The sequence below is a fragment of the Alternaria arbusti genome (genome assembly GCF_024043155.1).
Source record: "Alternaria arbusti strain BMP 1465 chromosome Unknown scaffold_40, whole genome shotgun sequence".
NCBI classification, from domain to species: domain Eukaryota; kingdom Fungi; phylum Ascomycota; class Dothideomycetes; order Pleosporales; family Pleosporaceae; genus Alternaria; species Alternaria arbusti.
The window spans coordinates 13,918-39,833 of record NW_026249980.1 but is presented as its reverse complement, the minus strand read 5'-3'; the positions used below and the strand labels follow the sequence as shown (position 1 = coordinate 39,833).

At 54.7% G+C, this 25,916-nt stretch overlaps 8 protein-coding genes across 8 annotated transcripts; 2 read left to right on the top strand and 6 right to left on the bottom strand.

Moving 5' to 3' along the window:
* Positions 1–101: 101 nt before the first annotated feature.
* Positions 102–1,165, top strand: J4E86_011678 (uncharacterized protein; the record flags this gene model as incomplete). Its single annotated transcript, XM_051452169.1, is given in 2 exon segments — positions 102–183; positions 198–1,165. The coding sequence occupies 2 exon segments, from the start codon at positions 102–104 to the stop codon at positions 1,163–1,165; spliced, it is 1,050 nt and encodes a 349-aa protein (XP_051296667.1).
* A 520-nt stretch (positions 1,166–1,685) lies between these two features.
* On the bottom strand, positions 1,686–4,190 carry J4E86_011677 (uncharacterized protein; the record flags this gene model as incomplete). The annotated part of the gene is made up of 1 exon (XM_051452168.1): positions 1,686–4,190. The coding sequence occupies one exon, from the start codon at positions 4,188–4,190 to the stop codon at positions 1,686–1,688; it is 2,505 nt and encodes an 834-aa protein (XP_051296666.1).
* A 587-nt stretch (positions 4,191–4,777) lies between these two features.
* Positions 4,778–6,609, bottom strand: J4E86_011676 (uncharacterized protein; the record flags this gene model as incomplete). Its single annotated transcript, XM_051452167.1, has 7 exons — positions 4,778–4,856; positions 4,912–5,206; positions 5,255–6,020; positions 6,135–6,179; positions 6,230–6,336; positions 6,392–6,437; positions 6,496–6,609. The coding sequence occupies 7 exons, from the start codon at positions 6,607–6,609 to the stop codon at positions 4,778–4,780; spliced, it is 1,452 nt and encodes a 483-aa protein (XP_051296665.1).
* Positions 6,610–10,278: 3,669 nt separating this feature from the next.
* On the bottom strand, positions 10,279–11,943 carry J4E86_011675 (uncharacterized protein; the record flags this gene model as incomplete). Its single annotated transcript, XM_051452166.1, has 5 exons — positions 10,279–10,431; positions 10,576–10,661; positions 10,715–10,779; positions 11,169–11,295; positions 11,721–11,943. 5 exons carry the CDS (start codon positions 11,941–11,943, stop codon positions 10,279–10,281), a joined length of 654 nt encoding a protein of 217 aa, XP_051296664.1.
* Positions 11,944–14,608: 2,665 nt separating this feature from the next.
* Positions 14,609–16,258, top strand: J4E86_011674 (uncharacterized protein; the record flags this gene model as incomplete). Its single annotated transcript, XM_051452165.1, has 1 exon — positions 14,609–16,258. The coding sequence occupies one exon, from the start codon at positions 14,609–14,611 to the stop codon at positions 16,256–16,258; it is 1,650 nt and encodes a 549-aa protein (XP_051296663.1).
* Positions 16,259–19,600: 3,342 nt separating this feature from the next.
* J4E86_011673 (uncharacterized protein) lies at positions 19,601–20,562 on the bottom strand (the record flags this gene model as incomplete). Its single annotated transcript, XM_051452164.1, has 4 exons — positions 19,601–19,730; positions 19,932–20,046; positions 20,163–20,197; positions 20,309–20,562. 4 exons carry the CDS (start codon positions 20,560–20,562, stop codon positions 19,601–19,603), a joined length of 534 nt encoding a protein of 177 aa, XP_051296662.1.
* A 243-nt stretch (positions 20,563–20,805) lies between these two features.
* J4E86_011672 (uncharacterized protein) lies at positions 20,806–21,352 on the bottom strand (the record flags this gene model as incomplete). Its single annotated transcript, XM_051452163.1, has 2 exons — positions 20,806–21,158; positions 21,229–21,352. The coding sequence occupies 2 exons, from the start codon at positions 21,350–21,352 to the stop codon at positions 20,806–20,808; spliced, it is 477 nt and encodes a 158-aa protein (XP_051296661.1).
* A 1,802-nt stretch (positions 21,353–23,154) lies between these two features.
* NPR3 (Nitrogen permease regulator 3) lies at positions 23,155–25,701 on the bottom strand (the record flags this gene model as incomplete). Its single annotated transcript, XM_051452162.1, has 1 exon — positions 23,155–25,701. The coding sequence occupies one exon, from the start codon at positions 25,699–25,701 to the stop codon at positions 23,155–23,157; it is 2,547 nt and encodes an 848-aa protein (XP_051296660.1).
* Positions 25,702–25,916: the final 215 nt, after the last annotated feature.

Here is a 25,916-nt window from a genome sequence, read left to right as displayed (position 1 = left end):
GCAATCATAGTGCTCCATGTCGGAGTAGCAAAGTCCGTCTTTTCTTCTGTGAAAGTCAAGTCACTTTTCTGCATCTTCTGTACTCTCCAATCTTCATCACCATGGACGTCTCAACACCAATTAGACCAAACGACATCTTCTCGGCGAAAGGGCTAGTGGTGGTCATCACAGGCGGCGGCAGTGGTACGTTACTCAAGCTTCGAGCTACCCCACCAAGCCCCGCGCCCTCACGCCTCGACATGCTCGAGCTCAAAGTATCCGTAGCCAGAAGCTTACCATCACAGGTCTCGGTCTCGCCATAGCATCAGCACTCTACCAAAATGGCGCGGAGCGAATCTACCTCCTCGGTCGCCGCCGCGAAGTCCTCGAGCAAGCCGTCAACGACCTCCAGGCCAACGTACCGCGCGACTCCAACAACACCGGCACCCTCCACGCCCTTCCCTGCGACGTAACAGACCTCGCCTCTGTAAAAGCCGCCGCCGACACCATACAAAAAGACATCGGCTACGTCGACGTCCTAATCAACAACGCCGGCGTAATCGGCCCCAAAAACGGCGCCGACATCTACAAAGCCGAGTCCATACAGCAGCTATCAGAAACCATGGTCGCGGGCTATGATGGTTGGCAAGACGCCATGGCGATAAACACGCAATCCGTCATCGGCGTCTCCGCCACCTTCCTCCCCTTGCTCGAAGCAGCGAACACGCGCCGCGGCTGGACACCCGGAAAAGTCACCGGCACAGGCAACGCGCGCGCCCGCGACACCACCCTCGCGACAGAAAACGGAATCGACGCAGACGACGACCGCATGGCCCACATCATAACCGTCGCATCCGTCGCCTCCTACATGCGCTGGGTCTCTGCCGGCCTCGCCTACAACGCTAGTAAAGCCGCCGCCGCCCACCTGGGCAAGATGATGGCGACCTTCCTGTCCGAATGGGGTATACGGAGTAACATTGTGTGTCCTGGGCCTTATCCGAGTGACATGACAGCGGGGCTCAATCCCGTATATGGAACGAACCAAATACCACAAGGGAGGATGGGCGGAATCAATGATATCTCAGGGTTGTTACTGTTCCTTGTGGGTAAGGGTGGGGCGTATGTTAATGGGACTACACAATTGACGGATGGGGGGAGGGTGGGTGTGTTTCCGGCTGTTTATTAGAGGGGGTGTCCAGGTGTTGGCATGTGAGCAACGGATAGACTATGACAGGGGTTGCAGCATACGCAGTCTTGAATCTTGACAACTGAGTGATATCTAGGGTAATGTGTACTTCTAGCAGCCCTTGATTGACGGCAGTATCGATGTTGGATTGCTGTATGCACGATATTGAAAATCTCTAATCCACTATCGACGATTGGATGGTACATGTAGGAAGTATATCGTTTTCATTCACTGGCATGCTTGTCAAGTATTTATGCTATGACTGTTTCCATCCAATCCTTTCTTCCGTAATTTCATGATCGCTGAAATCATGCCACTCCTCATGAAAGACCCGACTCCAGCAGGCCGATGCCTTCGCCCTATTTTCTTCTGCACCCGTACTTCCAGTGCCAAACTACCATCCCATTGTCCTCAGCCCGTCACCGGGGCGTGACCGGCTTCATCTCCATTTGTTACCTGTCTTTATTCGCTGCTTTTTGTTGTTTCTCTTACGATGAGAATTCCCAGTCTGGTCGTCGATCTACATCCGACCCAACACGCCCCTCACACTCCCCTGAAGGACCTGATTACCGCGAACGCTGATCTCACCGATACCAGTGTCGCCTCCGGAGCCGCCGTTAAGCCAGCGCTGGAGGAGCGCATTGCTCTCCATGGGCTTGATGTTCTGAGCCGCTGTACCGACTGTGACGTGTGCAGTAGGATTGACAGTTGTGAAGAGCAACTCTTCCGTCGTTGTACCAGCTGCGCTATCGATCTGAAGAGTACTAGAGCCATTCAGACGAACTACGAAGCACATGATGCGGTCGTCCCATACTATCCGCTCCATCTGTACATCGCACTTTCCTAGCTCAGGCTCCCACGTACCTGTGGTGTTGGTTCGCTGTGCGGATTCATGGAGTTTGCTGAGCTTGTCCCAGTATTCCTGGTTTTGAGAGGCAGACGCGCGGTGAATGAGAGTGACGTGGAACTCGTTTTGGACGCGCTGATTTTGCTTCAGTTGCTTGTACATGCTTGCGGTGTTTGCGTCCTTGTCCCTGAATAAGGATTCGAGAATCGCGTTGATGCGGCCGGTATCGAGACGGACGGAGAAGTACTCCATGCGTGGCGCTTTCTTTGGCTTTGGTGTGGGCTGAGATTGTTGGACGTTGGCTCCTCGTTGACCATTCTGTGGGTTCTGGTTGCCTCTCTGGTTGTTTTTGTTACCCTGAGAGAGGTCCATCTTGAAATCTGGAGTGTAGTCGTGCATGGCCCACTGAATGGCGGCGTCCATGTCGGGGTCCGTCGGCATTTCCTTACCGGCGAACAGGGCTGGGTAGGTCTCGAACATCTTTGCGATGATCGTCTCGAGGTTCTCGCGCGAGTCGACCGTAGGGTCAAGGTCGATGACGAGGTCGAACAGATCATCTGGCTTGTCTGAAGGGTCGACTGGTTGGAAGCGATGCATGAAGCCCTCCATGATCTCAACGATCTCGCCCCTGCCTTTCGAGCCAGCTTGAATTGTTTGATGGTTGTCTCCACGATCGAGCACGCGCTTCTGTGTTGCTTGTCGAATGCGGTCGTAGTTGGATCGATCGTGCACATAATGTAGTGCGACGAACCGGGCATCAGGTACGGTCTTGGAGATGTCGTTGATGATCTGATCGCGCTCACGCTTTTGGTGATTATTGCGATCGGCGATGACGACGGGATTTGTGACAAGTAATGAAGAGATGGTGTCAGCGAAGATCTGACCGCGACCCTTCTTCGCTTTGACGTTGTCGTTCTGGAAATGGCCCCAGCCGAACAACTTGACCAACGCGAGAGCGAGAGTTGTCTTTCCGCATCCAATAGTCGCAATCGGGACAAGTACAATGTTCCTGTCAGCCTTCTTACTCTCGACGGGCCCGTTTAGCTGCTCCTGCCGGATGATATCCGCACCGGTTGTTCCGCGGAATTTTAGGAAGTCATCGCGCATCTTGATGATGCCGTGGTTCGCGTTGTATTGTTTGGCTAGACCTTGGTTCTGGGCAAACTGGCGGCGAGCAAAGTCCAAATACTCCTTAGTAATGGCCTCGTGCTTCTTGTACCGTGGTGGCTTGCCAGCGATCAAAGCTCTGGTGCACTCACGCCACTGCCGGTACATGAGATATGGCTCCTCGAACTTGTACTTGAAGAACCAATCCACATACGGCGCACCCTCGGTCTCGCGCGCCTGGCACCGGATGACAAAGCCTTCTGTGTCGCGGCCTTCATAGTTGCCCGTCTCGGCGACTTTGTCCAAGAACTTCTTAACCTCCTTGACATCATTCTCCATAACGTATGTGACCTTCCTCATGCCCCACTCCTCCGCGAACTTGTCCACCAGGTGGCCTGGGTACGTAGCGAACTCGGGTAGGTTGAGGTTTATGCCGTGGACGTAGAGACCAGCTTGCTCCGGAGTGTATGCTAGGACGTGCTCTTCGAAGTCGTCGTCGCACAGCTCCGCCACCAGCGTCGCGTTCATGGATCGGAGTGTGCGGGCGAGGTCCTCTTTCCTCTTTCCAACGGTCGCAACATGGCGCTCGACCCACTTCTCACCTGCGCAGGCATGGCTGAGCTCCTCGCCCCGTGGACCAGTTGAGTGCTTGCTGCACACCAACAATGTCCCATCATCGAGACCGGATATGAAGATGATGCAGCCGTTCTCCTTGACACTCAGCTCGTACGGACCCTGCGTGTGTTGCTCCACGTTCCTCCATTGAGTCTTGGGAACCTCGCCGTGGTTGAAGAACTTGTCATAGCCTCGTGTAGCAATCTCGTAGTTGCCGTCGCGGTTCTTGTATGTGAAGAGTCCTCGCGCGTATGTCGGGAGGTTTGCCTTCTTATAGTCCCACTCGTTCATCTTCCACGAGTCGACGGTGCGGCCATTGGGGAGCGGGAACGTGTGTTTTTTGACGGAGAAACCGCCCTTGCCCTTCTTGCCCTGGTGCGCCTCGAGGGTGTGGACCAGCTCGGTGATCTCTTTGGGGTCTTGGGGCGTATACGGGGCTTGGTCGCGGTGCGCCATGATGGCGGTCGATCGGAAGGACCGTGAAAACGTGGGGGAGGTTCGAGTAGGGCTTCGCAATGGCCGATGTATCTGTGGGAGAGGCGAAGGTAAGCAAAAGGTGGTAGGTGGTGCAATGCAAATGCGTGGGAGCGGGAAGAATGGAATAAGACGAGCGAGCATTCGGTCAGGCAGCAAGCAAAAAGTCGAGACAAAGTGCGCAGCAACGGTGAGTCAACATAACAAGCACGGCAAGGGCGTTTCTCACCAGAGCTACGCTACAAGAACAATCATCAAAAGGGCGTCAGCACGGCGCAGTCGCGTTGAGGTCAGTCTGGAGTCATTGCGACAAATCTGTGTCCAAACAGCGATGAGATCACTCGCCCGCCTGTGGCTGTGGCAGGGGCTGACTCCCGCGGGGTCAAAGCCGCCTAACCCGTTTGAGCAGCATCCTATTCCTTCACATCGCATTTACACACTTGCATTTCTGTATGCATGATCCTTGTTGAATTACTATCAAAAGCTACGAAGGATGTACCGAAAGATCCACGGACCCGCCGCTGCATGTCGCTCCCGTTATCTGCGCATCAAATCCTAACTGTGCCGCATTATAGCTTCTTTACACCTTCGGCCAAGATCTTCTCAACCTCGTCCTTGTGCTTCGAGAAGTTGTCCACGAGGTTGTCCCTGTTATTCGGTTAGCCATTTCCCTTTGTTTCGCTCGTGACCGGTGTATACATACCACATCTTTGGGTCGTGCTCGTGCTTCTTCTTGCTATTCCACGCCCAGTCGGTGATGGTGAACATCCTTGAGCTCTCCATCATGAACGCCACGGCGCCCTTGGAAATCTGCATCTCAGGCGGCGGCGCTGCACTTGCCGCTTTAAATTCTTCGTAAGCAACGCCGTGAGGGACGAAACCGCACTCGAAGCTAATGCCTCCGGGCTGGAATTCGTCCGAACGTCCTGCGTATTCGCCATAGATCAGGCCCATGAGCTCAGATGCTCCGTTACGGTGGTAGTAAGGCGGTCGGTAGGCTAGAATCTCGTTAGCATCCTCGGCGCATGAAAGTCTCGAGTACATACTGTGTGAAGCAACATCCCAGCGCGGGCTGAAGATCAAGAAGTCTGCAAGCGGTGCTGCAGGGTCGCGTGAAGGTGCGGTAATGACGCAGAAGATGGAAGGATCGATGTGGTCAACCGAGATCGAGCCAACATTGACGAACTTGGTCAGGTCGTACTTGTACGGCACGTAATTGCCATGCCACGCAACCACATCAAATGGCGAGTGTTCCTGTTTGCTGACGAAGAACTTGCCAGCGAGCTTGTACACAATCTCCCACGATTCCTGTTCAATCTCGTACTTCGCGACCGGGTGCAAAAAGTCTCGAGCGTTAGCAAGTCCGTTCGCGCCGAGGGGACCGAGTTCGGGGAGCTGGAATTGCGAGCCCCAGATTTCGAGAATGTAACCCCGTGTTGGTCCTTCAACCTTGACTCTGAATCGCTGTCCTCTCTGAATCACGCAAATCTCGCCTGGCTGCACATACATAGGCCCAAATTCGGTCAGGATGTCCAAGGCTCCCAGCTGAGGCACGATCAAGAAATCACCATCCGAGTTCACCGCTGCTCTCTTGTTCATGCTCGCATTACAGAGGTATATGTGAACTGCTAGGCCTTCGCGGAGTGTTGGGTCACCAGAGCCAGCAATACTCTTGAGACCGGAGATAAAGTCAACATCGCCATCTGTGGGGGTATCGAACGGAAGCCATGCTAGCTGTGTGGGCGAGACATGAACGCGCTTGTTCACGGGGAGGTAGTTTGACTCGGTATCTTCGTTATCGGGGAGGTCGGTCTAGAAGTTTGTCAGCAAATGGGACAAATGATCAGACATCGTTCCGACGCGCTATCGATCTGACTGCGCGATCGGTCAAAGCGCGTAGCCGAAGTCCAGGAAAAGAGTCCTTACAAATCCTTGGTGAGCAACGGCCGGACGCGCCCTATATAGGTAGGCCTAATCAAGATGTCAGCATCAATATAACCCCCTTCAAACAGGGTACTGACCTTCTTGTTCAGATGTCTGGGAGCGACGAAAGAGGAACCGGTCATCTGCTCCGCATATAGTCCGAATCTGACGCTCCTGGGGTTGTTCTGGCCTTTTGGGATAGTTCCTGGAAGAGATCGGTTAATCACTCGTCGCATAGCTCGGATGTACACGGTCCTCACCTGGCACTGCTTCTGATTCGAAGCTGTTGCCGAACCCAGATTGGTACTGTAGGGCGCATGTCAGCAGCGAACTCCAAGATGTCGTGTCGTCGGTGTCAGCTCACCTCATATGGATCATTCTTCCTCGTGCCGAAGGAAGGTATCGCTCCGTCCTTCTGCGTCTCCGCCCAGTGGAAGATATTCTGGTACTCCTTTGGATCTTTGAGCTGTTCAGGCATGATGACGCGATCGCTGTGACCGTTCAGTGAAGGTGCTGTATGAGATCGGTGTAAGACTAATAGATTAGACTGAGAGACTAGATGCAGATATGCTGTGCGATAGTGTAGATGATGTTCGAACGAGAGCTTGGTAGTCCAGAAAGACCCGCGTCAAAAGAAGAATGGCATTGTGTTGCTACGACCCCACACTTGCTCGACCCCACAATCTCGCGTCGCAGGAAGCCGCATCGTGCATAGCAATTCCGGTGACCGAGTTCCCACTCCTGGTAATCCTTTCGGAAATCGTCCAATCAGCGATGGCACCGACACCAGCGGAGGTGAGCACTCGTCGTCATGCCCAGCTGTCAGCGCCGACGAGGTTGGTTTGAGCGTCAAGATGCGCAACTGCCGATGAGGGTCGAAGAGGGGTAGCTCCACGGACATGCGACGCCGGGAAAGAGCGGACTTCATGCCACGCCGATTCGCTGCTAGTATGTGGCAGTGGAGCTGTGGGTATGATTGTAAAGCCTCGAGTAAGAAAGTAGTCAGCATTTCTGGATGTACGAGTCGGAGTCGTTGGGTGGATGAAGAAGCCCGAGTCGTGATTTGGAGTTGTGCTCAACACCAAAGGCGTATACTTTCTTTTTCGTGACTACGCAGGAAGCGCGTTGCCAGGCTCATGCGCGTTTCTCGTAGATACCATCGTTTATAATATTGAAGTTGCATCAAGGCAACGCATCTATTTCGAGAGGCCATGTGCGCGCGTGCAAGACTTAACGTGCTGTAGTTGTCGCGACCGTGAACCCACTGCATTACCATGTGTCATGTCCTGAAACTCAATAACCTCATTACCAGAGACACGCCGCGCAACCTCACTCAGTCAGCCTCAGTCATAAAATATCGTCACATACCTTTCCGCATCCTCCACATCTCAGCATTCCAAAACAAGGCCACCAACTGCCCCTCACACCCTCAACACCTCGATCCTTCCCGTTCCATCCATCCCACTCCTTCTCCAGCTCTACTCAGACGTCAAATCCAGAAACTTCAACGCCACAATAACTCTGCTGTCAGCCCTACACTGGCGAGGTCTCGTACGACATCAGTCCCGCGAACGGACCTCGCCTATGCGCGGCACGACGATGGTGATCGAAAGCTGAAATGCCAGCCTTACCCGTCGTAACACACGTCTGATCTCGCAGATGCTGCCTATGCGATTTCTAAACGAGAGACGACGCAAACTCGCGTGTCACAGAATAGCTGAACTCGCAGCCAGTATACTCGTCCTCATTCAGACAGCGGTGATAGATTACTGAACGTGGCGAGACCTTCCTCAGCATACTTCGCTAGCAAACACCCAAAGCAGCAGCATGGGGAAGACGCTCGAGTATTGACAGTCCCGATGCGTAATCTTACCAAGGTGAAGCGAGTCTTGTCAGACAAGGCGAAGCGACTCCGCGCCTATCGGCATGCATCAGCAAAGTAAGCACCTTCTTCGCTGCTGTTACGCGTCTATCGCATGATTACACTTCCAACATCCAAAACCCATGCGTCCATACGCACAAGCAAACCAAAGCCACACTCGCCCATCTCGCCTCACGATGCCAAACGCGATCTGCGCCACAAAAGGCCCGCATGACCAACGGAACCCACCTCCGAACCCTCAAACCCAACCGCACCTGATATCAACAATCAAGATATCAGACTTGCTCGTAAATGACAATAGAAACCGCACACCTCCCTCGGCACCCAATACCGAAATCTTACTTTACTCATTCCAGGTCCAGCCCTTGATATCACCATAATAGCTTGCTACTGTAAACTTTCGGAGCGAGAGCGGAAATCATGTCGTCATTACCCTCACACACTCTCTGACCGCTCATTCACCGTGAACCAAAGTTTTGCTTCTTCCTTTGTCAACTACACCACAGCCTAGTCTTGCGTAGTATGTTCAGGTGCAGAATCGGAACCGCGATTCGCGCCCAATAAAGACAGGCTGGCCCCCATCTGTTCATGCCCATCGTCGTGTTAGTCGCAATCTTGACCGCCTCGCGCAATACCTTGGGACACCATCTATCTAGCCCACGCTTAGTCCCTTTCCTATTTGCAAGTATGCGCCCAGCGGCCACCAGCGCTGCGACTTGCATACCTTGCTTTGGCAAACGACCCGACCCTGTTGCACGTTGTTGTGGCGGTTGGCGTGCAGAGAAGGTGCGTAAGCGCCCATGCTTGCATGCGCAATGCAGCCGATGCGGGGTATCCCTATCCCTGCCGTAGTCGCCCTCCAGCATGCCACTACACCACTACAATGTTCCCTTGATCACGATAAAAGCCCACGCCCAAAACTCGGGTGTATTTCTGCTGTGCGTGTATGTAGATCACGAGGCCTTTTTTCTTTCTCTCTCTCTCAATCAAAGACAGCCAGACATCCATCTAGACTTGTCCGCTAGGATGAACCCTGGATCACTATCGCTTCGTTAAACTTGCCTCGCTTTCGCATCTCTCCTTGCATTTATTTCCAAGGTTTGGTAGGTTCTCGGAGGAAACCAGGACTAGGGCTGTTCTGTCGGGTGATTGCAGATGTGCATGATTTGCAGCATGCGAACATATCGCGTATCGCGCGAACGAACGTAAACCACGCACGGAGTTGGCGTAGTCATGTTCCCAGGAGAGGGCGTGTCAAATACGCAACCAGCCCATTCCGTATCTAAACCTAAACCAGGCGCAGCCACTATACTATGCTGCTTCCTACTGTGATGGCGCGATGCAACAACAACCCAACTAGTTAGTACGCGCAAGATGGTGTCAGAGCCGTTCGCAGCGTGCGCTTTCTGTCTGCACGCTTGGCGACCTTGCAACGGACGGCGCATCTTCGGGATGGACCCTGTTCTTGTAGATGATCTTTGATCGACGCATGCGCCTGCCTTTTGACGTACACCCACGCAGTAACTTCCCTTCCGTTCGCAGCGCCGATCCGTCCTTGTGCTGATCGGTCGAACTTACGACTCGTATGAACTGCGTAGTGGAGGATACAACCAGTCGGATTAACAGTCCACTGCTTTGTAGACTAAGGCTGGCTGGCGTTGTAGTGAACTTCGCCACAAGGTTGAATACAGTGCATGATCAATATTTACATCCGAGGGGCTGATTTAACGTATTCTGGTAGGCCGTCCATGTGAGACACCACGACCTCCAGTCAAGTCAGTCACTCTCTCACACATCTGGCTCGGGAGGCGGAACTGCAAGTATCAAGTATATTGAACAGGTTTGGTGGAGTCAAGAACATGTCGGGAGGTCGGCTTGGAAATGCACATGTGGCGATAGGCCTGTAGCTAGTGTATGAAACGATGAAACGCTGCTTGAACGCCGCACTAGCTGCGCAGTCTATGCCCAGTTCTGAAGCTCGCGACGTTTGGTGTGGCACATCTTTGCGAGCCGACCGATCAATCACAGAGCGCGAGTGGGAGGCGTGGAGAGAGCAACGCGTGCGTGACTACGCAACGTGATGGCTTGGAAGAAGCATATCGGATGCATCCTGGTAGATGAGTCTTTTTCGCGTCGAGGCAATATACTGCTCTGGCAGACATGATGATGTTATTCTTGACGCGCGTTGCGTCAACCTACTTGTATGTACAGAGCAACATAGCCACGATGGCCAAGACAGCATTCGTAATGCACAGATAAACGAACTCAGTCGTTCATCCAAGCTGTCACACGGTTCGCGCCAAAGCGTCCTGCAAACCGCAGGCCCGTGGAGCCCATTGGGAAATACGAGACGATGTACCATAATAGACATACTAGTTGGGCGATAGCCGCAACGAAGGTCAAGATGGTGCTGTGGAGCTAGTCACGCGGACAGTGTCAGTAAACACAAACTATGGAGACGATAATCGATAAGGGAGGCGTGGGGGCTCGCTCTCGGGCAGCCATGAACAAGGGTCGACATGTAGCAGGGATAAATGTACTGGGGTTAGAACTTGAACTTACACCTAGAGAGAAGAAGAGTGTGAGAGCGATGCTGCCGAAGTAAGCAGCAGTGAACGGAAGCCTCGGACCAGAAATGAGGTGCTGAACTGATATTTTGTCAGCGACGGTAGTGGTGGGCTCGGATAATGAGGCTGCTTACCGTATTGCATAGGGCCCATGAGGACACCCCAAGCTGCCAAAAAGAGAACGCTTCCCATAGACCATCTGCAATCAGGCCATGGATGTTAGCGCTAACGTTCTTCAGGTGATGTGCATACGACTTGGCGTGGTAGAGTCTGGACTAGATGAAGGCTGTCTGCACCCTGCAGCGCGCCGAACCTTGGACCCGCATGATCGCTACAGAGGGTCCAGCGCCGATCTCTGGTGGCTAGAGAGTCAAGCGACTGGATTCGTGCAGGCTAACGTCCGCAGTCGGTGAGCGGAAGATGCGATCCTTGACATTGCAGATTGCATGAGTTCGCATAGCCGTGCCGAAGGACGTATGCAGTATGTGTCACTGCCTATCCGCCTTGTATGATCTCACCACTGGCGAGAAGGCTGCATGCAGGGCGTGTTCGGCTGGATACGAGGCAACAGGAGAGCTGAGGACTTACAGAATGGCAAACTTGCGCGGCCTGAGCAAGAAGACAGGCGTGAACATCAGGCCAATACAAGTAGCAAACATTGCCAAGGCAGCAATGAGCAGCCCACCAAACACGAGCAATCGGTCCCACCGACTCACTGCAGGTATGGGTTAGCGGACGTAAACATGAGTCAAAGGTGTGTGCAATGCGAGGGTCCTGCATCCGAAGTGGTAACGCAGGAACTCCCTTCTGTCACATTGTCGGTTGTCGCGCGGCCGGGTACGGTTCGCAGGCAGATGACACGTTGATGCCTGTGGAATTATGGATATCTCCCCAACTAGAGGGATGCGCATTTCCAGAATGCCATCTGACAAAACATGGAAGGAAGACAAAGAACCATGGCGGTGCAGGTGAGACTAGCCCCAACCGTTGTCGTCTGATGACATCACGCGCCACAGCTATAGTGAGAGGGTTTGTAGCAGTAGCGTATATCTCAGATAAAGTGGAGATGGGGAGCGAGAGAGACGCGTAAGGAAGGTGAACGTGTTTTGCCACAGGATGCAATGGAAGACGTAGACTTACGCGCAAACCACCCCTCTTCCTCCTCTCTGCGGGTGGGCGCTGGGAGAGGGGCGCCAGGGTTGCCCTCTGTTATGGGGAGTCGAACATAGCCTCCCTCGCCGAAGGGATTCAGGTTCTGGATGCGGCCCAGGAAAGAGGGCGGCGCGGTGTTGATGGGCGCGTCTGCCTCTCTCCTGCTCCAGCCGAGCGAGTTCATCGAGTCGCGGAAGGAAGCGGAGGCCATGTTGGGGGAGGTGAACACGAGGTGCTAGCGGATCTGAGTATGCCCAGGTGTGAGGATGGGAGTTAGTCGGGAGAAGCTTTGGTCGAAGCCGCAGCAGGCGACACAAAGAGCCGTGGAGGTGCGAGTCTTGGTACGGCTAGCAGATAGCGGCCGTCGACCCTGGCTGGTGTATGTGTAGCTGCCTGGGCCCCGCTGCGGTGAGTGGCTTGGGCGCGTCGTGGGAGGGCACAGCAGCGGTTTGTTCGATTCGGTGCCACTGCTGCTACTGCGAAGACGGACCGGAGGATTTCGTGCAGATGATCGACCTGCGGTGTAGGAGGCAGACGGCCAATGGCAGATGTCAGACAGGCGTCTCAGATGGGACGACGGATGGGCGAGGCTTGTGACGAGGCCGCAGAGGGTGCGAAGGTGTAGCGGAAGGAGCGAAGGACCGGGGGCGGCTGCGGCGCGTGTGATTGGGCGGCGGGGGGCGCAGAGCAGGAAGGAACCCTCCGGCGTGTCGTATGCGATCCGCCTAGTCGTGGTGGTGGAGGGTGAAAGTGAAGGGCATAGTCGACCGACGCCCTTAGCGTCGCCTCGGTGCTCTAGCGACTAGCGCGAGATCGTCTCCCGCTGCCATGAGCCTAGCAAGCATCAAGGACCATGGCCTGGAGAACCACACACACTCTCGGCCAGGTCGGCCATGGCTGCCCTGGACTGTCGACAATGGATGACGCTTGACAGGAGCCCGAAGCCCTTTAGTGAGTCACATTGCGCGCCCTCACCCAGCGCTGCGTAGAAACCGGGTAGCTGAGACAAGATTACCTCGTTCGTGACCAAAAGAGGCCACACCTTGCTGCCGGGGTGGGCGCAGGACCGGGGTGGGCAACAGGCAGAGCCACACTCAGCGTAAGGCGGGTGAGCGATGGCGAAGAGCCGCCAGAGCAGCGAGGTGTATATTATGCGGCCGTGCCGCGTCTCTACCTGTCCAATAATTTCCCTCTCACGACATACTCAGTGTATGTCTACCTGTGGAGTACTCATCACTATATCTGCGGACCACCGCGGGCCGAGCTTCCCTCCACCTCTCCACGACGCCCTCATCTCCGTACGCCTATCTCTGTACGCCGCCGCACGTCATCCCCATCTTACGCACCACCGCAGCGGCATCGTCTCGGCGCGCCGTGCTACTCTCTGCCGTTCCCAAGCCCTCGCCCTCGCTGGCTGCGATCCGCGTCAAACAGGCTGATTCGCCATTGCCCATAGCTGCTTGGCGCGCGCACTAGCACCACCACCTCTCTGACCGCCTTCCGGCTTAGGGCCCTCCCACACCGACGCCTCGCTTCAGCTGCCCCGTCGTCGCTCAAGAGAGAGAGAGCCGCTGCAGCCAGCGCAATATCCTCAGCCAGTGCCGCAGACAGTTGCCAAACAAACGCACGGCAGCCCGCCTACCACGCTCTGCTCCACCACGACCAGGCACATCCCACCCTTGATCCCTCCCCGCCATATCCCCCGACTTCCTTCTCCATATCCCACCTCCGCTATTTTACCCACCACCACGCCCGTCGCACCAGGCCTCTTACTGCAAGACGACATAGTTGCCACTCGACCAGCACCTCACCTCTCCATTGCTGCCGCCCTCGACCACCAAGGCAAACTTCTTTGTCCCACCCTACGCCGCTGCATCCAGACCACGACCTCCACCACCACCCTCGACGACCAAGTTTGCTGCCCGTGAACCGCCGCAGCTATCCGCCCGAGCGACCTCACTCCTTCTCTCCGCGACCGAGAGACCGAGTGTTGCAGGTGCATCCCATTGCGCCTTCCTTCAGTTCCGAGGTGAGTCAACGTCCGGCTGCTCTTTCCTTTACCACCGCCTCTCCCACTCCACCGCACCTCGCTTCGGCCTGCGTCGTCAAGACTACGCCAGCCATACCGCGGCCGTGTGTAACGGTTTCGCTGCTTTTGTCCCCTGTACCACCATCCCCACAGCGCCGGGCTGCTGCACGGCTGTCGTCCGCCGTCGCTCGCCTCGCGGGTTACCTCGCTGTGCGCCACACTCATGCAACCAACCCTTCAACCGCCCAACACTTCAGACTGCTGGACTGTGCGCTGACATATGCTCTCAGTTCGATCCCGGAACACAGCTCCGAGTTCCCTCACTCCCCCACAACCACCTCCACGCCAGCAGACCCGAACCGGTGAGCGATACTTCCCAGAACGACAACTCTTGCATACAGAACATGACACTAACGTCTTCTGCGCAGACAAACACTAGCCTCCTCTGCCCCAGATCAGAGGCTTGCTCGTCACTATCAGGCGTCACTAGCTAGGCCTCTCAGCTTGCTCGCACTGTCCTTGTGCACACCAGATAGCAAGCATCTGCCAGGGTCCTTATAGCGACACAGACCGCCTCGTGCTGCAATCATCCTGCAAGCTGCGAGCGCGATCCTTAGTCACTTGCTTAGATCGACGACAGATCGTTTCAGATCATACACATCCACATTCCTGGAATACTGCAACCCACAGTAATGCCAAAGCCTAGTAAGTACGCCTTTGTGACGTCCCCCACTCTGCCCCGTCATGAGAACGGCGCTAGAGTGCTTCAATTTTCTATATCAGACTCTCCTCTCTCCTCCCCTTCCCCGCACTTCCTCTTCCGTCATTTCCAACGTCAATTCCTATCATGTACTACGAGACCATACTGACTGTCCCTCAAGCGGACGCTCTCTTCACTCCTCCCTCTTCCTACTCTCCTCAAAAGCCGATTGCGAGGCTGGACCTTGGCTTCGACTCTCCCTCTGACGACGTGCTAGACGCTGATATCTTCAACATGACTGGCACAGGATCACCTCAACCATACATCAAAGAAGAAGTCGACGAGATGTCTTTCAACCAACGCTTCCTCGGTCACAACGGCCTTGACATGAACCACCAATACGCTAACGCTCAGTTCGCTGGGCACGAGAATGCCAATGGCATCAACCCCTCTGAGCTCAACATGAGCGGGAGCATGATGGGCAACCACTTCGCCGGCAACAGCTACATGCAGGGCGGAGCAGGTATCGCCGACGACGAACTTGCCGAGTCACTTGGCACTTTCGAACAACAACCAGGCTTCAGCAACTTTCCCCAAGAGCAGGTCGGCCAGCAAGACTACTACCACAGTCACACCAACAACCCAAACATGAACCAGGTCTACTCAAACACCCCAGACGACCTGCCCATCCACAGCCCCTTCAACCACCCTGGCAACTTCGACTTCAACCAGTACCAATCAGTACCACAGAGGATGAACTTCCCTGGCAGCATGCCCAGTGGATCCATGCGCCAGCGTATCACCATGAGCCGGACTGGTTCTGACAGCCGTGCTCCCATGTCACCCAAGACCCCTGCCATGGCTGGTCTCCACCTCGGCACGCCAGACTCTGGCAACTTTACTCAGCCAATCATGACCAACATGCACCGCCATCAGAAGAGCGTGTCTGGCCAGTGGGACGGCACTCCCGGGAGTGCGCACTCATGGATCGACTCGCCCACCGCGTCGCCCCACCAGGGTACCATGCACCACCAGCAGATCACCGATGTCCTGCATTCCGGCAAGCACAACTCACTACCTGCCAAGGTCGATATTGGCCAGAACGCAGACGCCAAGAAGCGCCGGCGTCGGGAATCTCATAACCTGGTCGAGCGTCGCCGACGGGACAACATCAACGAGCGCATTCACGACTTGTCTCGTCTTGTACCTCAGCATCGCCTCGAGGACGAGAAGATCCGCAAGCACATCAATAATAATGGCCCCTTGTCACCTACCATGGGCGCCACCGGCATGTCGCCTCCACAAGCAACGTCACTTCTCGCTGGTGGCAATGGAAGGCGGGCCGCTGGTAACATTACACAGGGACTGCCCATCGAGGAGAAGGACAAGGGCCCGAACAAGGGTGACATTCTCAACGGTGCTGTCAGCTGGACTCGCGATCTTATGTGGATGCTGTCCAAGAAGCTTCAAGAGTGTGACGAGCTAGCTGCACGACTTCAACAAGCCACTGGCGAAGAGTGGGTTACCGAACAGACTGAAGACGAGAAGCGCATGAAGACCGAGATCCTCGAGGCTCTTGAGAAGAACGGCTCGGGTACCTTCCGATACTCGCGAGGCCCTGGCTCCGGACTCCGAGTGCCCAAGCACACCAACTTGGCCGGTGAACCTATCAGCGGCGCATCTCCTCAGAGTCTTAGCCCAGGCATGCAGAGTACCGGTAGCGGTTCTGGATCGAACCAGCAGCAGTACTGGTCCAGTCTCAAAGAGGAGGATGAGTACGGCATGGACATGAACTGATCCAAAGCCTACTAGCTGTCCTTGTTCTTCCGGCCTTTTCATCTCGTTGTCGATTTCTTCACTATGATACCCCGCGATACCCCGCACCCGTTCCTGCATCCTGCTTGATGCATACGCTAGAGCTGCTACAATGAGGCTAAAGACACCTCACATCGGTCGACCATTCCTCGGCATGTCGTCGCCCGCGCGCGTACCGTCTCTGCTGGCCAAGGACGGATGAAGCTCTCGCCTGCATCAGAGCACTTCCCATTTCGTTGCATAATATGTTCTACCCCTCCGTGGCACATCATCACCCTGGTTTCTCGCTCATCATCACCCGAGCTTAGCCTACCAACCGGAGCACGAAGGTCTTCGGCGCTTCGGTATTCGACACTCTCCGTACACGGCGGTCTCCTTCTGGCAGCTCTGCGACTCGCTTTCCTTCATCTATTTACATCTTTCTCGCATGTATGTGGCGTGTCACGGTTGTTTACCTGCAGTTTTGCACATCACCACTCTTGTCTTCTTTAATGACGGTTTTGTTTATGGGAGGCACATGTAAGCATGGTCGGCGCGTTTCGGATTGTTGGCGTTCTATGGTGTCAGCACTTATGTTGGTGGGAAGAGAATGATAGATGCAGAAGACGTTCGGATGACGCTTGCTATGGTTACGGTGGGCCTATGGGAATTCTTGCTACTGCGCGTTCTGCCTTTCAGTTCATGGGCTCTGGTATGGGCCGATTGGTCCCAGATACAATTTCATCTACATCAATAACCCCGTCTTTCATGCCTTGTCGAGTGAGGTGAAGTTAGTTGAGCCGCTGCTAACCCTGTCCGTTCGGTGGTGGAGGCGACCGCCACAGTCCTCCCATCAGGCAGCCAGTGTGGAGGACGAAAAGGTCCACAAAAGCAACATTCCGGATTCCTGCGTCTCAACCGCGCCTCTCCTGTGTCTCAGCCTCATCGCGTTCACAATCCTTGGATACGAGCGAATCGCCACTGCCGCCGCCTTCACGAAATTTCCAAGATCCCGCAAAGACTGTCATACACGGACTGCCTGGTCAGCTAACTGTGGCGTCGGCGCCATATGTAGTAGCGCTGGATCTCGTACAACAATACCGTATCTAGGGCTTATGGGAAAGTGGAAAAGGCAAATCTAGCCGCCCGCATCTCAACGGCTAACGAAGGGATAAAGACAAAAAGCAATTTCAAGAGCAAGTCCGAGAAACGTTCCGGAGGTGAGACCGGGTGTTCGGTTGTTTCGGGTGGTGGGGTGAATCTTGAACGGTGGAGGATGGGGAATGAGATATGGGTGTATGAGTAGTACATGCGGGTGACGAGAAGAAGAGAGACTAACCTAGCTTGGTTGGTTGGTTTGGGATTACCTGGGCGGGAGAGGTTTGATTGCGTATTCCCGTACGGTGCGGAGGATGTAGTTCGGTAGAAGACCACCATGCAACGCATTCCACAACCGCTCATACCCACAGCTCCAGGTCAACCCTCAGAGATCAAGAAGAAAATACTTAGATATGCCGGCTGACATTTCCACCAACCAAACCATCCCCCACAATCACAAATACCATAAACCCATGCCATGCGATGCAGTGAAGTCCGTCGCGGAACACCTATATTCCTCCTTCATATACCTACTTACCCCCGTCCTGCATCCTGCGTCCTGCGTCCCCGCCATCCTGCCGGCAGATCACCCCCCATGCTTACAAGCACGCTACGATCGGTCTGCAAAACGGCCTCGGATCCCGCAGCCAATCGGCTGCCTAGATCCTTACTACGTCCTTCGCTCACGATGCAGTGTTATCCAATCGAAGGGGTCCGTGGTAACAGGGCGGGTGAAATATGGCAGAATATGCAGGTAACCGTATACATACGCGAGACGAACTGAACGGCGAAGGATTCTGCAAGAAGACACAAAACCCTTTGCAGGGGTTGAGTTGGATTGAGGCAAGGACATGCAATGGAATGGAATCAACCGGCGAGGGGAACCTTGTCGCGATGTTGCTACACAATGGCATTGCGTCTACAAGGGGTATAGCCACCTCTCTCGTCAATTGACGGAACAAGGAGAGGGGATGGGGGACACGATCGGTGTTGGGGTGTTTTGGTTGTGACATTGCAAGGGAGTCGGCAGGTGGCGTGAGGTGTTGGGATCGGTACTGACATCTGTCGTGCAACATGCGTACGTATGCACGCTAGTGTGGATAGCTGTGTTATGAGGGTCAATAGCGAGGTACGTTATGGTATGATAGTATGCACAGTTAAGCGGTCGTAATCGCTAGTTCGCATGTTCTGTATAGCTAGCATAACACTGCGCATGCATGCGGATCAGGTCGAGCGAAGGAGACCAACGCTTTCTCATCTTGATTCAGCCAATATTTCCTCGTCGCGACAGATACACGGTGCCTTGCGCGACGCCAAACCCGCACTCGCCCGTCTCTCAGGCCCTCCCACAGAAACGTGAGAAGCCCGTCTGCCACCGACGTCACAACACGAACCCCCGGTAGACACAACCACACTGTTTCAGAGACAGAAACACCAGCAGCGCGAAAAACAAAGCATTCACGGCGCTACCAAAGATGTGCATTGCACGTGCTCAGTTAACCGGACTATTTCAGCAGGGAAGATGGATGTTGAGTAAGTCATCGTGCCCCCATCGGCAGTGTCAGCTAGCTGGCTATACGACGGTTACACCCCCTCCCCCCCCAATCTGCAGCGCAGCGCCGTTTCTTAGATCTAGATTTTGTGGGGAGATGACTTGCAGGTCTCGCTTGAAGATCGGGTGGGACAGTCGCAGCAACAGCAGGATGATGAGGGATGGCGATCGATGGAGAGGTGTAGCGGTGAACAAGGTGTATTCGTGCCGCTATCTTATCGAGGTTCTACGAAGAACAATGTGATTCAGATGAAGCTACCGTGTTATCTGCACTGCCTTGTCTTCCAGCGCATCTGTTGTGGCGCGCTCGGGTATCACCAGTATCCTCGGTGTCTGCAGCATCTGCCAAGCTGTCGTGGACTTTCCTTGTTGTGCACAACTTGCTTTTATTTGTGTCTTTCGCGGAGACGGATGCCAATGCCCGCCATCCAGCCACCCCCCTTGTCTCACTACAGGCGTCGCCGGCCTGATCCAGGGCCGCCCCTCAATGTCACCTGTCGAATGTGCGGTCTCGTTGCAGAGCGCGCAAGTAGCGTATGCACGAGCATGCATATGAGTCGTCTGGTGCGTCGAAGGTGTTCGGAAGAAAGAGTGGAGACGCATTCCGAGGGGTTTATGTGAGCCACGTTCTCCGGATGCTACCGAACGGTTGACCGCGTGATCTTTGTCCTTCGCTCGAACAGCAACGCGTTATCCTAAGTTCCGCGAGGTTTGTCTTGGCCGTGGAGGTGTGATGATTGAGATGTGTTTGCAGCGGTGGTGGCAGGGCCGTCACTGTCTTCGCCGAAGCCGAGGTTCTTGAAGGAATCCGGGGCCATCAGGTTTCTAATATTGCGATAATAGTCAGCCACATGCTCATGATACAGAAAGAATGGCAAAGTGACAGGAAAGGGCGCGATTCCGCGGATGCTGCCGAATTGGAATGACAGAATGGCGTGGAAAGCTAATGGGAAGATAAGTGTCGCAATATGTTTGTATGAAGATACAGCAATGGCTGATCGAATTGATGCAGGAAATGGTACGTACCGATCCATGCGACACGACAAGTATGACTTGGAGAGGCCGCGGCATTCAGGGTCGTTGGTCCCACGATGCGACTTGATGCATCGGAGGTACGAGAGCATGATGTCCTTGCATTCTCCTGAAATGCCGTGTCAGCGGGTTGTTTGTACAAAGAGCGATGACGGCTCGGTGCGGAGATGGTTCGATTGGTTCAATGGGACGTGAAAGAGGACGTAAAGGGTTTATGAAGCGTACCGTCGTGGTCGAGAGGGAATGAGCCGCGCTCTGGCCTGAAGTGCAACGATTGTTAGCACAAGGACTCGCAAGATGGGAAGAGGCAGCCATGTGGTCTGAGTACTCAAGGGTCGAAACGAGACGTGCGCATTGAGCAAAGAACTTACGGATTCGGCTTCTGGACCTTTTGCCCAAGTCCGGCGCCTCCAAAGTTGCTCATAGCGGTCGGAAACTTGCTGAATTCTTTGACTGAAAAGACTTCGGGAGTCCGTGGGGTAGTAGGCGGGCTTGGTGGTCGTGTGGAAGTGTAGTGGTGACTGTGATGGCGTGAGGGCTGGATAAACTTAGCGCGATCGGCCTCGTTCGGTGGCCTGTGCTGCGCCTTCATCCTTGCAACCTCGGGATGACGTGCGTGGTGCATTGCGGCTGCAGTACAGGTCGACATCACATCTTCTTCATTGCATGTATCTTCTACAGCCACAATACTGAGATCAGGTTCGTTTCATTGTGCGACGGTTAAGTTCGACCTGCTTCCGACTGCCATGTCTACGTATCCACCGAGAAGGATGACCTGTGCGCGTATGCAATTTGGCTTTATGGCCCGTCACACAGCACGTCTCCAGCGAGTATCTGGAGCCATCAAAACCCCCTCAGTCGTCACTACCTACAACATCTCTTCGGCACTTGCGCCACTGTCCTCAAGCTCAGAGGCCTCTGGGTACTTGCTGAAAAGCTTTGCCATCTTCTCAAGCTTATCCATCTGCTTTTGAAATCCGCCGTAGATCTTCTCCATCTTCTTGAGATTATTCATCTCCGCGTAATATCCATCCCAGATCTTCTCGATCTTCTTCAACTCTCTGAGGGCCTCCTCTTGCTTCTCCTGAGGGCTTTGAAGTTCCTGACGTTTACGCTCTTCCCCGTCGAAGATATTTGGTCCTTCCTCGTCGTCGAGGCAGCGGGGTCCGTCCCAGCGTGCACATAGAGCACCATATTCTGCTGTATGGGCATAGCCATCCGCTGTGGAGGGTTAGCTTAACAGTTTGTGGAGCCGCGATGATAGCTCATGCCATCAGCACGGAATACATACCTAGTATCGTAACTGCGCGCTGCACGTGAGGCCGACGGTGGTCATTGTAGACCCATTGCTCGTGTGCGATGACAGAAGCCGTGAAGAGGCTGGTGACTGCAGCCAAGATAGTGGTGAACTTCATGGTGATGAGAGAAGTTCTTGGTGGTTTTGTGTCTTAATATGGTTGCAATCTGAGGTGTTGCCGTGAAGACACTGTGTGAGGAAGGACGTATTTCAGAAAAATGAAAAGAGTGGAATGCGAGCATTTATCGATGAATGTGGCCCTGATGTTTCTGCGGTACTGCGTATCCAAACTTGCGTGCGCGACCAATACATCTTCAGCTTGGTATAATCAACACACCTACCATACGACGGGTCGAAGCCGACTAGTCATGAACACTGGTTTGCGGAGAGTCGGGCAAATTCGCGTTGGCTACCACGATTGTACTGTTCTTCACTCCCATAGCACCTAAATCTCACCTTCGACACGTTAACCAGGTTCGGCAATGCATACCCATTTACGCAAAACTTCGCGCATGCCTTGATAGCATTTAGCGGCGCTAGGGTATCTTAGTGTCGTATCCGACAGACAGCACTTTTATTTCGAGGGCGAAACCTGAGGAGGCACGAAATAACCAGGACCTCAATGTAACGTTGGTATCAGCGAGTCGCATCGTGGCGTTCCGTCCCAGAATCTTGGTAATTCCATAGAGCGTTGTAAGTATCAAGCGAAGCGAACAACATCACGATATCAAATCGAAAGAACGCGACTACAAACACCCAACACGACCAACAATCTCGCAAATAATCGTGAATACCCCGTCACCCAGTAGAGTACTGACTGAAATTGATGGGGATTCTAGAAGTAGCCTATCAGACCATTGTCTTCTTCCCTCCATGCCGCCCAACCCAATTCTCATACCCCCCATACTTCCCCTCGCAATCAGGATTAAGACACCTCCCGCCATCCAAAGTTATAAGCGGATGCGTACCATGGTAGTCGAGGCTGCAAATCTCGTTAGCTTTTGTATTCGATTGATGAAACCTCATTTGGCTTCAATAATGAGCAAGGACTTACGTGGTGGCGATAACGGAGGGGCAATTGGTAATCAGTCTGCCGTCCCAGTACTCGGAACAGTCGCCGTAGCCGGGGTAGTCGTCATGGTGGTGGTGGTGCTTGTGCTTGCGGGGCTCGAGGCCGGACGCCATCGTGATGAGCGTCGTGCGGGTTGCGATGACTGCGGGAGCGTGGGTGGTTGTCGGAACAGGAGGAGCGGCAACGACGACCGAGACGGCAGTCATGCGCGGCTTGGGAGTGAAGTCAGGAGTTGAAGGCGCCGCAGGTGTCGGTATCCAAAGAGGGCCGGCGAAAGCAACAGAGGCCAGGGCCAGGGCCAAGGGGAAGGCGAAGAGTCCACGCATTTTGGTGGTAGTTTGACTTGGTAGTGGTTTGACTTGGTAGTGGTGCGGAAAGCGGTTGCAGAGTAGACTGCGCTTTCGAAGATGGTAAGGAAGAAGACAGAGGAGGGATAGATTATATATGAAGTATCGCCATGGCAGAAATTTCCACGAAAAGTTAAGCCATGGTTGAGCGTTGCGTAATATCACTTCCAAAGGGAAGTACTCAAGGCCCGACCTTGTTTTCTTCGCGAAGTACCAATGACACGGGTGGGTATGAATCCCAGAACTATGGATCAAGCGATCATGTTGTTGCGCGAAAGAACCAGAGTGTTCGCATTATGCAAGTAAAAAACGAAACAAGCCTGCGGCCTACATCAAGTTAAAATCGTGCAAAGTAGTCATCCCAACGTCAACGTAGGCTCCAGGGTGTTCACTCTTTTCTTTGGAATGAGGTGGGTTGAGAGAACTACGGTTCCGAACCAATCAGCCATAGGCCAACACACGGGTATCGAATCAAGCATCACCGCGACATCATCCACAAACTCACCAATGCCGCGCAATGACCAGCCATCCTCTCTCCTTGACCGCATTGAACAGCACCGCGACCCGCTTCCGCTTGATACCCTCTCTAGCCGACACGTCCTCGATCGCATGCTTACCATCTAGATGCCTGAGCAGCATGGGCCAGCTCTCTCGCAGCTCTTTACCGGATATGCCACCCAACCCACCGTCTGCGTGTTTTGGCGGACTGGGATTAGTCGAGATGATTGCCGCCTCTTCAAATGTCTGGGCGATCTTATCGAGCCACCGCGCTTCTATCGACGATGCTTTTTGCGGCGATAGAATGGTGGTGGGTGCGAAGGATGATGGGTCGGGTGGGGCCAGCTTCTCTACCGGAGATGTGGGCGAGACTATCGAATTGCGCGATGGAGATGGGGAGGTCGGCTTCAGATGTAGAGGCGACGGGCGATGGGGTTTAACATCTCGAAGCCCGAGATGAGATGGCGACTCCGCTCTCTGCGATGGCGTAAGCGCAATGGTCGTGCGTTGACTGCTCGTACTCCCGGCGTCCGAACTCGTGCGCGCAGAAACGCTACGCGACATGGCGGTCGATCCGAGTCGTGGGCTCAGTATCGTGCTGCTCTCCATCTCCTCGTCCGCATCTCTGCGCGTGCGGCGCAAAGGCGATGAAGTCCTCGCGGAGTTTAGCGAAAGCAAGCTGCTTCGCTTGTCGGAGAGGAGACTATCCGCCACCGAATCGTTGTCGCTCATCAGCTCTCTGCGCGCCTCTTCAGCTTTCTTGATGCGCTCTTCGCGCTCCATCTCTGCTGCGACTTGCGCCTTGATCTCAGGCGTTACGCGCACCCAAGCGAATGTGCGCAACTGGGTCACCCAGCCGCCGCGCATGAGCCACGCTAGAATCTCCATGTACGCTTCCCGATGTTCGGCGGTGGGTATGAAGTTCCTGTACGGCCGAGGTGTACCGGAGAGCATGCTCAGTACTTTGGGCAGCGTAGGTAACGTGGAGAAGCGCTGCGCATATACTGATATCGCAGCCGGGAGCACAGTCATGTCGGCGTTTGGACTGACGATGTATGTGTCGCGTGGTGATAGAGGAGCGACGAGACGTGCCCGCCGCCAGTAGACAAGATGGCTTGCTATGTATTCCATATCGTGCGCAGATATGTTGTGTTTCTTCGAGATCTTGAGTAGCGACTTTGTGGGTATGATGTTGCGTATATAGAATGCGATGGCTGCGGCGTTGCCACCGGTATCACCGCCCAGGTCTTTGATCAGCACTTCGGCATCCTCCAAAAGCAGCAAGGCGGCATGCTGTGTCATAGGCGCATCGTCGTCTTCAAGTATCACGTTCGATGTCGTGAGCCACAGACCTGGCATCTGCGGCTCGATCGCGGTGGGGAGGTAGGGAGTGGAATCGGCCTGTGGGATCTGAAAAGATGTGTTGAACGTCGCATCGAAGTGGATGTGGGCTATCTTGTCGTGCGATATCGCGTCGAACATGATAGCGATAGATTTGGCGAGCGGCGACGTGCTGACAATCTTGCGCCATGTCGCCGTGAGCGACTCGTTCGTCTCCTTGGCGCGCTGCTTGATGTCGATGATGCGCTTGGATTCCTTCCACACGTACTGGAACCGCGCCTCTTCGTACTTGAGTGCTTTGGCATACTTGCGCGTGACGTTTTCGTACATCTCCTTGACACGTTGTTGGTATTCCAGCGCAGGCGGGTTCAGCACGAAGACGACGTTGAACATGGTCATGTCTGGGTTGTTGATGTCAAGGCTCGTCGAGTTGCTGCGTGCATCTGATCCAGCCTCCGACGGCCCACTCGACATGGAGTCGTGGCCGTAGCCTGGCTCGAATCCTGGGACCGGTTCGGTCGACGGTTCGGGGGAGTTCGCGTGATCGTCGTCGCTTGCGCTCGTGAGATTCCTGACCAGATCGCCATCTTCAAGCTTCTGCTGGTCAGAGCGCTTCTTCTTCTTCCGCTTCGCCTTCTTCCAGAGCCCGTCGTCCCTTACAAACATGGGCGCGCCGAGAAAGACGATGCTCTCAACGCCAAGCTCGAAGCGCCTCTTGTTGTATTCTTTGCTCGGGCTCAACATCTTCTCCAGCGCATCCATCTTGAAGCCCAGCACGGTATCCCAGTCGTGATCTCCACCCTTGCCTCGATGTCCATTACCGTCCTGATCATTGTTGTCATCCGCATCCTCCTCGTCGATTGTCTCTTGCTTGCCCCATAACCCCGATCCCAGCTTCGACTTGTCGCTCACGCGGCCGGTCAGGGTCCTCCCCGATGCGCGACCGCCGCTGGTGCGACTGCCTATCTCGATGTCATTGTCGTCGTCCGAGTCGGTGCTGCTGTCCCATTCGCTGTCGGAGCTGCGCGAATCGACGCTGGCCGTCGACGTGTCGTGCCTGAACCAAGCCGGGTCTTTCGCGGCGGCGAGTGCAGCTGCTGAGGGCGAGAGCGGTGGGTAGTGGAAGACGAGTCGGGGGCCGAGCGACCGCGACTTGGTGACGAGGAGGATGGCGTGGAGGTTGGAAGCAGGTGGCAGCGGGACAGCCATTGGAAAGTGGAGGACGGGCAGGTGCAGCATGCGGGGAAAGAAGCTGCGGAGCGCCGGGAGATCTAGCCCGAAGCAGATAGCTCTTTCACCCTACCTTTCATCCATCAACCAGCACCATCCAGGCCGAGGTACGAGCGCAACGTCGAATCGCCAATACTTCCTTCGTGACGCGGGATCCAGCAAAACGATGAATCCAAAGGCCGCCTTCGTGGAAC